Consider the following 12,251-nt stretch of genomic DNA (forward strand, 5'->3'; position numbering starts at 1 on the left):
CTGTGCGTTCCTTGGCTCATGGCCCCATTTTCACATCACTCCAAATTTTTGCTTCCATGGTCACATCTCCTACTGCTCATTGTGAGCTCCTGTTGCCTTACTGTAAAGGCCCTTGAGATTACACTAGGCCTATTATTAGGAATAATCTGGGATAATATAGCCATCTCAAGATCTTCAATTTAATCACACTGACAAATCCCTTTTGCCATATAAGGTAATCTTCACATGTTCCTGAGATTAGGACCTAGACATCTTTGGAGGCAATTATTTAGCCTAACACAGAAACAAATGAATTTAATTTTAAAAATATATATTATTTAACCCAACATATACAAAATAGTATTATTTCAACCTGTAATCAATATAAAACAATTTATACTGCTTTCATTTTTAAATTTAAGTTGATTAAAATTAAATACAACTTAAAGTTCACTTCCTCAGTGACATTCTCCATATCCAAGTGCTCATAGTCATGGGTAACTAACAGAAGATCAATACCGTCTATCTGTGATGGTTAGGGAACTGAAGTTAGAGACAGCACAGCCCACACAAGACAGCCTTCACTTCTGATGCCAACAGAAAGTTTCAGGGTCCCCAAAACCACCAAAAGGACTTACAGAACTCACTGAACATTGTGATACTCATGGTTATGGTTTATTATAAAGAAAGTATACAGATTTATATGAGACAAGGGAAGGAGCACATATGGAAGGAGCACATAGGGCAGAGTCTGGGGAAGTACTAAATACACAGCTTCCATTGTCCTTTCCCTGTGAAGCCATGGATGGTGACAATTTCTTAAAATCCATGCATGACAATACACATGGAGTATTGCCACTCAGGAAACTGCAACCAAGCCTTGGTGTTCAGACATTTTATTGGGAATCTAGCACATAGGCATATTTGCTCATGTGGCTGATTTCAGTCTTCAACCCCTCTAGAGGTCAACTGATAGCCCATGACTGCAAGTCCTCACCTTACATCACATTGTTACTAGCTGGCTGGCTCAAGATCCCCTGCAAATGAAGGTACTTCTAAGAGTCATGGCATTTCAAAGGTTTAGAGATTACTTCCTTGAAACCTAGGACAAAGACCAAGCCCTCTGGTTGGGCTAGGTTAAATTCTTTACTATATACTCTCCAGCAACATATTTAGTGACATTTTATTTACTGAATTGACTATTTTGACACCATAAAAGAACAGCTAATGAACATCTGCCATCTGTTATTTCAACAGATATCTATGTGTCAAATGGATACTCACATTTCATGGTTACCTGACATTCTAGCACAAATACTAAAGAATCTTCCCTTTGAGTAACTTAGGGATGTAAAGTAAATCTACCTGTTACCCTGAGTCATTTCTTTGTTTCTGTTTGCAAACTGGCTGATTCACATGCTGTAGACAAAAATATGTACACTTTTGATCTAATTAACAAATCAGTATCCCATTTTTGACTCATAATCTTCTATATTCAATTCAAATCGGAGATAAAAACACAACATTGCTCCTGTCCCTGCATGGCTGTAGGTCTCTCATAAATCAGGATTTTCAGCAAAAGCATCTCTAGACTCTTTGTATCAGGAGGATCCTTTTGAAATAGCTTACATGGAAGTTCCAAGTTTCATAAAATTTCAGAGCTGAACAGAAACTTAAATCTATATATAGATAATTAAATTGAGATGCAAAGTTGTGTGAGATGATTTGTCCAAGGTGACATGAAGAGTAAGCAGCAGGAATACATCTTCACCCTTGGTCTCCTAATTCCCAGGCCACTGTGTGTGTGTGTGTGTGTGTTGCTTTGTGCTACAACATGACTCCTTCTGAACATATGTTAGTGAGTGGACACTAGTAAAGGTACAGACCTGCATGACAATTTGTAGGGATGCTCGAAACACTGTTGAGGAGGATTCTCTGGCTGCCTTTTGCCTCAGCAGCAAAGAGTATTATAATTAATGAGCAAGTCACGGGACTAGGGAGGATTAAGGCGTGGTCAAGGACTTGCTACACTTGCTGTCCTCAGTGTAATCATTATAGCTGAAAGGTAGCAAGAACACATCAGTTATTATCACAATTTGCCTGTGACTTGGGAAATTAGTTCTGTCATCCTAGGCCTCAGGCTTCTCATATAAGGAGGGAAACTACAGTGTTTACTGTTTTATCTGGTCTAAGGTGTGGAAATAATCACCTTGTGCATGGGACAAAATGAAATTATGTTTTTATGAATTTAAATTTTTTGAAAGAGAGGATAAAGCAATTGTATATCCTTTTCCCACTAATAATAATAATGCCATGTTACAAGTAACACATTCTTTTAAAAATACCTTTTCACGCAGTAATAGAGTCATAGCCACCATTTACTGAGTGAATCATGTATTACAGAAGTCAGCTCTTCTGATATTCACAATAACTTTATGAAGAGTGCGAGAATTTATTTCCAAGATGGCCACACCAAAACTTTCCCTCCATGTATACATATTATATTGGTTCACTGAGAAAAAGAGTCTGTTATCACCCTTTGAGTCTGGGCTGACCTGGAAGACTCGCTTGAACAATAGAATGTGGTAGAAGTGACGTTCTAAAACTTCCAAGGCGGGGATCAGAACAAGCCTTGCAGCTTTTACCAGAACCTCATGAAAGGCTCCCTCTGGAGAGAGTGAGTCACCAAGGAATCTGACTGCCTCCTGGGGATGGCCATGCTGTAAGGAATCCCAAGCAAACCACGTGCAGGGGCCACCGGGAAGAGCGGCCCGGCCCCCACTGTCCTAGCTGTACTGGCCCAAGCACCAGACATTTGAGTGACATCATCTGAGACTGACCCCCAGCAGAAGTGACATGAAGAACAACAGAGGAATCCAGTGACCAGCCAGCACAAAGACCCCAGATACATCATCCACATCATGCCATCCCTGCCACCCCTGACCATTCAGGCTTCCAGATGGACTGCTCTAGTCAACATGGAGCTTAATTTCTGCCTAAATTCCTGAACCACAAAATGGAATCCTGAAATGTTTGTTGCTTTACACTGCTAAGCTTTAGGCTGATTTGCTACACAGCAAACACAGCAATACATTAACCAGAACAAAGGTATTATTAGATCCATCCTTCAGATGAGGCAACTGAGACTCAAAGAGACTAATTCATTTTCCCAAGATGCAAGACCATTAAGTAGCAGGGCTGAGATAAAACTAGATCTAGACAAATTCCAGGGCCAATGTTCTTAACTACTATACCAACTTTTCTCTGGTTTCAGCTAAACCTTAAAAAAAAATCTGTGCAGGAGAAGAATCTGTTATTTATGGGAGTAAACAGAAGTTCCAAAAGTTTAAAAGGCTTCCCTAGAAATTGTATATAGTTGGTGGCAGAGTCAGAACTAAACCCTGGGTCTCCCACTCCAAGCTCAGTAGGTTTTCTTTTTTTTAATCTTTTTTTTTCTACAGTAAATTATCTGACTGTCTTGCCAGATAACCACATATATACACCATCTTTTCTGCATGCAGCTGTTGCAGGAAAACAGATGTGGGGCATGAGAAGGGCTGTGTCCCAGGTCTCATTTGAGCCCCTGGGACGTGCCCCGCCAAGTGTTGGGTCCTTGGCTTCAGGCAGGAAAGAATTCAAGAGTAAGCCACAGTTGAGTGAAGGTAGATTTATTCAGAGAGATACATTGAAAGGCAAGAGAAAGGCCACAAGGTGTGGGGGTTGGGTGCTCAGATTAAAAGTAGGTACACACTCCATAGACAGAATGCAGGCCCTCTCCGAAGAGGGAGAGAGAGAGGGGCGGCCGCGAGGCACTGTGTTGATGATTTTTATGGGCTTGGTGGCTTCATATGCTAATAAGTAGAAGGACCAGTCTAAGGGGAAAGGGCTGGGATTCCCAGGATGTTGGCCATTTCCCACCCTTTGACCTTTTGTGGCTAGCCTTGGGACGGCCATGGCACCTGTGGGCGTGTTATTCACCATGTTAATATATTACAATAGGCGTATAATGAAGCTCAAGATTTACTAGAAGTTAAATCTCTCATCATCCTGAGCCTCAAGGCCTACTGGGGGATGAATCTTCCACCATTTTGATATTAACTGCTGTGGCATTCCTTGAGTGGCTGTGCCCTGCCCCCTTCCTGTCTCACAGCCACTAAAAATTTACTCAATCTGACAGATCTGAGATCCCAAAGTTCACCTAATTTACATACAGAAAAGCAGATTAGTTTCTTAAGTGTGGTAATCTCAAAGCCAGTGTTTGGAGAAGTAATAGGAGATGAACATTTAAAATAGGTAATAATTCTGCCTTAACTAAAGGCTTATAATTGAAATGTCTGAAGTGCTAATCAGGAGGGAATTGTACTAATCCAGCTGAGATGAATTTAGTTAAAAAAGGGTAAAAGGTAAATTCTAGCAATGTCTGAAGCAATTAGAAAGCACTGAAAAACAAAAATATTGGATACTTTTTTCAAATAGTAATTGAGATTAAGCAGCATTCTATTATAAATGAACAATAATCATAGAACAGCTTCTCATAAAGTAGATTTATATATTTATTGTTTAAAATCTACTTGTATTGCATAGAATTAAATTTGCTTAGAAAGAAGGAAATCTCTGGTTTTGAGAGAAACTTTGTATAAAGACCTCAAACAGTGCTTGTAACACAGTAGCAGTCCTTGTACATATTTGTGGAATGAATGATTATCAGTGGAGTTATGTTTAAATAATATAGATTTGAACAGTTCAACTTGTTCCCTAGAAAGAATTAAGTAAAAAGTAAGATTTTCACACAAAGAAAGTACATTGAGCAGAACTTGTGGGGACTGATTCATATCTGGTCCATCGATCCAGAGAGCCCGCTTGGGAAAGAGACATTGGGAGTCACGGTATCCTCCCACGGCTTCCTCTGTTCTCTTCGCACCAGCAACGCTGGACCCACTTGCATTCCTCCAACCAACCAGCCAGTGTCCTGACCCGCCACGTGCCATTACCTCTGCCTAGAATCCCCTTCCCGCAGATGTTCACGTGGGTCACCTTTTTAGGGATGCAGATTTCTGCTGGGATGTCTCCTCCTCAGAGGGGGTCTCCCACCGCATCTATCGAAACATGCAAACACCCATTCCCTTACTTTGCCTGATTTTCTTCAACAATCCTTACCCAGCCCTGACACTATTTTACATATTTACTTGCCTATCTATTGTCCATCTCTCCCATTGGGATTAAGTTCCATAAAGGCACAAGCATTGTTGTTCTGGCTCACTGTGACGTGAAGCAACATCTAGAACAATTCCTGGCACACAGAAGTGCTCTTTATTATTGGCTGAACGGCTAAAAGCAGTCCATTAGGGAGGAGTTAGAGGAGATAGGGTCGTAGAGCAAATCAACGTTCCTGACAAACACCTGCCACAAAACCCTATGTATAGAATCCTCCCTGTTCGGACAAGAAAGATGATACTCAGAGATACTCAGATTTACTACAGAGAATTTACATCCAAGTAAAAAGAGCCTGCTCTGGCATTCATTTAAATAGAAAATCAATCCTCTGCAGGGGAATTTCATCCAATACCCTTTGCATGATTTGCAAAACAATCAAGTGACAATCAAGTCATTTTGAATAAAATAAACTAAATCAAATAAAAATTAAATGCAAACATCAATACACTGTTAAATTTAAAATACTGTTAAAACTTAAAAGAATGGAAATAGCTTAAAATTAGCATGAAAATTAAGCAAAACCAGCTAAACTGAGTTGTTAAATAGGGCCATTAAAGAGACAAAGTAGCGCTCAGGCTATTTGCTAACCAAATAACAATTTGTTAATATAAGCACATTGGCTGCAAATGAATTCCTTATAATGTAAAATGAGCACTATTTTCATTCTCTTCACTGATGCAAACATCTACCCTCTAAAAGCTAGCTTAAAGGAAAACAGGTTAAAGAGAAATGTGATTTTTGTTGTTGTGGGAATCCTCAACTGAGACTTAATATCACAAACTATGATGCTTTTGTTTTTGTTGTTCTGTAAAACCGAGTGGATCTTATCACAGAGGGGAAAAACATCTCCGGGGCACAGATTCTGCTCCTCTGCATCACTGTGGGCTTGACCTTGTCATTTGGGCCATAAATAGCCATCTGTATTTCATCTAATCTACTCTTGGGTATTCCTAGTGATAGGACCTTAGCGACCTTTCCCCAGCAAATTATTTCCAAATCTAATCAACCCTACATTTAGAAATACTTTCTTAATGTCTAACCTAATGGTCTAGTTTCAGGTTGTTGCACCTCGTTATACTACCCTTAACATCTTTAAAGATTTCCTTTTCCTGTTACGTGTTATCACCTCCCAAGGACCTATGCTCTGTGGTGCCCACGTGTACAGTCCATCCTCTAAACAGAATTGGGCAAATAATGTTCCCTTAACCTCACTGAAAAGCCCAAGCCCTGCAGATCCCCTACCACCCGTCTAACTGTGGTCTAGATTCCTGCCCCTTGAAGAAACCAGAGTGATTGCATTTGTAAATGTCCAGGTAACGATAGTGTTTCCTTTCTGGTGCTGTGCAAAGCTGTCCTCTGAACTTGATCATCTTCAGGGTGGAAGTGAATCTACAAATGTGATAATAATAGTAATGGTAGGCGACCAAGATGGCCTTAAGCGTCCTTTCAGTCTGACTAAATTTTAAATGGGGTTCTTCCTGACTACAGGCTCTAGATCTACCTCTTCTTAGACCATTTACTTTAGAAAACTTGTAATTATAAATTCTTTTTCTGCCCCTTTGAGATGTAAATCTTCTACAGCCCAAAAATGTCTTTGAAAGGAACTGGGAGCCATTTCTGCAAAGTGTAATCAAGAAAAACAACAGCTCTGTCTCCTAGTCTCATGGGAGGGTAGAAGCCTAAGTTTACTAAGTGTCAATCAGCAAACACAGATGGCCTAACCACACTGACCAACCTCCCGCAACAGCCTCTCACACTTTCCCCTCGCTCACCTCAATGCTTAAAAACTCTCCTGCCTTTTGTCTCAGTGGAGTTCAGTTTCTTGCCTCCACTGTAATAATCTTGAATAAAGTTTTCCTTGCCTGTTTAACTGGTCCAGTGCAAGTCTTCTTTTACATAGGTAAGGGGAGAGGCAGTCTCAGCCACGATAAAACACTGAAGGACTTGGGTCGTGGTACAAGTTAAACAAGAAGCACTTTCTCAGTGTAAGTAATATTATGTATGAACGAGGATGTCAGCTCTGTGAAAATTCATTGAGCTGTACATTTATATTTGTGTAGTTTTTTCTGTATGTTAAATTTCAATCAATTAGCTGACTTAAAAATACAATTTGCATTCTAGCTCTGTCACTTAGAACGTAAGGACATTGTAGCTGATGCTCAAGCTCTCTGAACCTTAGTCTCTTTACAGGTTAAATGAGGACAGTAAGACATATTTCACTGTGTAGTTGTGAGATTTAAATTAATCAAACTTCCTGGTAGAGAAATAATGTTCCTGGCAGATACCCAGTCCCTAGTGGTGAGTAAATGATAGCCATCACTACTGTTCATTGTTAGTTTTGAAGCAGTGTTTTGTAGTAATTGGTGAAAAGTCATAGGAATAAAAACTAAGTCCCTTATTTCAGCAGCCTTATGACGAATCAAGATATTCATTCTATTTTTCTCTACTACTTTTCAGACTTCCAGGTAATTATGATTTTAATGCATTTGCCCCTGAAGAGCAATGAATCCAACATGGTTTATAAGACAAAAATATCTAAATATAATCTAGTTTTTTTGGTCCTATAAAAATCTAGTTTTTGAATTAGTTTTACAAGTTTACTAATCAACTTCCTACATTAAAGTTCAATTCAGTCAAATCAACAATCCCTAATCACTGGCCCTGAACCCACCCAGTATGCCTTACATATTTAGCTTTATTGATCATTCACTAACATTTATAACTGCATGCTAGACACTGTTCTAGGAAGTGGGAACGTTATACTTAAAAAGACAAAGTCCTTACCTTTTAGAACTTTTAGAACTTACCTTCAGTAGTAGTGTCAATACCCAGGTTAAAAGAAATGGATCATTATTAAATACACTGATATGAAGAAATTTTTTTAATATAGTAGAGGGTTACAGCATGGGTCAGACAATGATCAGGAAAAGGCTTTCTCAAAGAAGTGAAATTAGTGCAGAGACATGAATAAATTTTTTTTCTTAAGGAGTCTTGTAAATAGCTAAGGCAAAGTGGCTCTAGGTAGAGGCAACAAGTACAAAGACCTTGCAGTAAGGAAAATCTTAACTCAAGACTGAAATGTAGGATCCATACTTTGGTATTGGTTGATATGTCTCTCAAGATCCTTTTAATTTACAGCTCTACCTGCATCTTTGTGTGTGTGTGTGTGTGTGTGTGTGTGTGTGTGTGTGAGAGAGAGAGAGAGAGAGAGAGAGAGAGATTTATTTATTGAAAGAACCAGGTCATTTGTCTTATAAAGTTTTTTGCTGATTCCATCCCATTGTGCCATTTAATGTTTCCTCTACTTTCTATTATCATTTAAGAATGTTCATTTTATCACTGCAACACACTTTATCCTCCTGCTAAAAACTGAATAAGAATATGAAAATATTAGGGGTCTGAGCTATGCCAAAATAACTTTCTGATCCCAGCAGAGAGTCTATTTTAAAATTCACTATTTTACATTTGTACTCTGTGTTTGCTCATCACCAAAAAGACCTTGACTTCTCAAGCATATGATGAAATGCTTTTAGACTAGACATTGCATTTATGTACAAACAGCCAAAACTTCAGTTTTACCTCATTTTTTGCTTCACAAATTCCTTTACTTTAACAAAACAGTAGCCTTTCATCCTTAGCACCTCCTATGAAGGTGGCACTGAACCGTGTTTTAAAATCAAACCCATTGCCTCTAATAATTATTTTAACCCTAAAATAGATGTCTTCAATACTTATTCTGCTAAAAGCAAGGTACAAATAAATGTTTAAAGTTGTATCGCTAGGTTTCAAGTGGAATTGAACTAAATAAATTTGAATTGTGTGTCACTTCAATTTTGTCTTGCATTGGATTTTATTCAGAGATCCTTTTGTGAAGTATTTAGAACACAAAGTGTAATTGACTTTTTATACCAGCTGAGAAAGAACAACAGGGGACTCATATCTAAATTAAAATACATCTCACCCAAGACTATAAAATAACCAACAGTGCATTCAATTGTGGGAAGCTCTCGGTTTTGAAAAGAGAAGTTGAGAAATTCAGATGCTTGAAAGCAGAGCTGCTTCGGCCAGGTGAACAGCTACAGCTGTTTTATCACCTGCATTAATTACCTAGGGCTGCCATAACAAAATGTCACAAATTGGGTGACTTCAAACAACAGGAATTTCACAGTTCCAGAGGCTAGAACAGTCTGAAATCAAAGTGCTGGTAGGGCTGCACTCTCTCCGAGGCCCCTAGGAGAGGGTACTTCCTGGCCACTTAGTTTCTGGTGACAGCATAACTCTGCTCCCTGCTTCCATCTTCACATGGCCATACCTCCTTTGTGTCTCTTTCCTCTTTTTATAAGGACACCAAATCATATCGGATCAGGGTCCACCCTAACCCAGCATGACCTCATCTTGACTCCATTACATCTACAAAACCCTATTTCCAAATAAAGTCACAGCCACAGGTACCAAGGGTTATGATTTCAACATATCTTTTTCAGAGATACAATTCAATGCATAATATCACTCTCTTTCAAGACTTATGAAAATCAGTATAGCCCAGGTTCTTAAATGCTCACCGTGCATCAATTAGTATGTACCTGGGGCAAATTGGGAGCATCTCTATTTACAGGGTTGGTTTGTAGCATTTATCTGTATAGTAATTGGCCCCTACAAAAATCCACCTGTTTTAACACTGTAATAATAAAAGGCAAAATGGTGCAAACTACTCAGTAGGTCTGAATTTTCTTTCTTTGATCTATGAAGGCAGATTTCCCTGTTTTATCCAGATAAGGCCATCCCATGGATAGGTGAGAGAGAAGCAGAAGGAATGACCCTAAGAAAGGCAATTTAGGCCCTACTGTCCCCTAAGACTGTCCCTTCCATGATCACTCATCATTCAACTACCTTCATCAGGGGAGAGTCCTGCTTTTTTTGTTTGTGCATTCGGTTGATTAGTTGGTTCTGTTTTTCTAAAAACTTCTCTCTGTTCAAGTTAAGTTCTCTCTTTATTTCTCCAAACACATAGTAGGGAAAGAAAAATAATTATTCCCCTATTCTTTTAAGTTCTTAGCTGAAACTACTATAATAAACAACAGATAAACAAGAGGGAAACAAACACAAGTTTATTAACATGCATACTTCATGGATACATGGGAGATACCCAGGGGAAAAATGAGCAACTCTCTAAGGTGACTTAAAATTCAGGATTAAATACCATCTTAATAGGGGAAGGGGAGGGAGGGATGCGGGCCTCCTAGGGGACAGTGAATCATTTTTAGGAAAGATGACTGGGCCCTTAGAAGAATAGCTGGAAGGTGTGATAGTTAGTGGCAAAGTTTGAGTGTGATGTGGACTTGTACTTAATTACCACTCCCTGAGGTGAGAGTCAGTCTCCCCTGGCTGATGAACGTCCCTGAGTGGGGATCTATTACAATTGAGTTCTTTGGGAGGATCTGTCATTAGGCGGAGAAGGGAAGTCCAGAGAAATCCTCTGCTCTATTTGCTGTTTTTCAAGTGTCTACAGCTAAACATAACCAATATGCCAAAGTGACATATTTTGAGGTGGCATATTCTGCTCCCTTCAACATCTGAAGACTTCTTATAGTCACTTCTTCATGTCAACAAGATCCTCGGTCAGGGTTTACTCCAACCTGCTGCCTTAAACTCATTCATGGTCTTTTGTAGTATGGGGACCCACTCAGACCCTCAGAGTTGGCTTGAAGATTATTTTATGGGGTTTTTTTTTCCCTACCTATGATTTTTTTTGATGGGGGTACTGGTATGGGACATCATAGAGGAAGTCCTTGGCACAAGGGCAGGGGACTGGGAAATTTTAGAGCCCCCTCCTGGGGCACAGCTGCAGAGGAGCTGGGCGGCCTTCCTGGTGTTCAAGAGGAAGGATTCTTAAGTCCCTTCTCTACTTCGGGGAGCACATCTGAAAGTCCCGTGCCAGAACTGTCAGGAATGCTGTTCTGTTTGATGTGATCAGTGACATGCTGGGTCTTCTCCTCCAGGGTCTTCCAACTCCTTCACCTTTTCTAGAATGTGGTCCAAGATACTGCTGATGTCGGGAGCCCCTTGGGCTGGGGCTGAACCTTCCAAAATCATCCACAAAGCCCCCAGCAGGACTGGGAGCTACAGAATGGGCTTCATGGTGGGGCCGGAGGGGCACGCTGAAGGCTCTTTCCCGGGCGCTGAGGACAGCATGGGCGAAGATTGTTTCAAAATGAAGACATCTGAGATACAACACATCTAGAAAGAAGCCTTTTTGGAGCTTCCCTTATCTGACCAAAGGGAGAAACTTTTGAGAGTAGGTCCACCATAAGTTCCTTTTCTGGGGCAGTTTCTTAGCCAGGAAAGGAAGCAACCACTGACACAACAGAATAAATTATACAAACACACATTATCACAAACTGTCATACCTTCCATTTGTTCCTTACAATCTCATTTGTCTTTTCCCCATAAACTCATTTGTTCTTCCCAGTGAAGCCCTTTCTGCCAGCTCCCTTTCCCCTATTAAGTTGGAATATAAACCTCTATCTCTAGCCATTCAGGGAACCACTACTTTTGTGACTCATCCCCATATGAATAAACTTTTTAGTCTTTTTCTCTTGGTTATCAGCAAGGCCCCCCAACCATCTGAACCTGTGGTAGAAGAAAAACTGTCCTGGAACAGGAGGTGAAAACAGATCAAATTCCACTATGAGTAAAGGGTTTCGGACGAAACATGGAAGCCCTTTGGGTAGAAGAAATGAGGAAATTGAAACATGCTGAAGACCAAGAGACATGTTGGCAGGAGAGCACTACTTAGTGGGAAATATGAAAGAAACTCAGAAAGAGAGAATCTTGGGAAGAAAAAAAGAGTAAAAGGACTTTGCTTTATAAATTCTGGCTTATGTATCCTGTTCACCAAAGAGTGGGAACTAGCAGGTTCTAACTTACTGACATATTAACGAGCTGGTAATTAGCCTCACTCTCCACACACTTTCCTCCCCGCCTTCGACCGCTGTTCTGGAATGAACACCCACGCTGCCCGCTTATCCACTCTGTAACTCACACACTCCTCCTGCTTG

General features: G+C 40.0%; 1 protein-coding gene across 1 annotated transcript; it reads right to left on the reverse strand.

Annotated features, from left to right (window-relative positions):
• Nucleotides 1-11,066: 11,066 nt before the first annotated feature.
• APOC1 (apolipoprotein C1) lies at nucleotides 11,067-11,331 on the reverse strand. The gene is given in 2 exon segments (XM_031463236.1): nucleotides 11,067-11,199; nucleotides 11,201-11,331. Coding segments are annotated over 2 exon segments (264 nt in total).
• Between the last annotated feature and the right edge of the window lie 920 nt (nucleotides 11,332-12,251).

This window comes from Camelus dromedarius, chromosome 2 (genome assembly GCF_036321535.1).
Source record: "Camelus dromedarius isolate mCamDro1 chromosome 2, mCamDro1.pat, whole genome shotgun sequence".
Lineage (NCBI taxonomy): Eukaryota > Metazoa > Chordata > Mammalia > Artiodactyla > Camelidae > Camelus > Camelus dromedarius.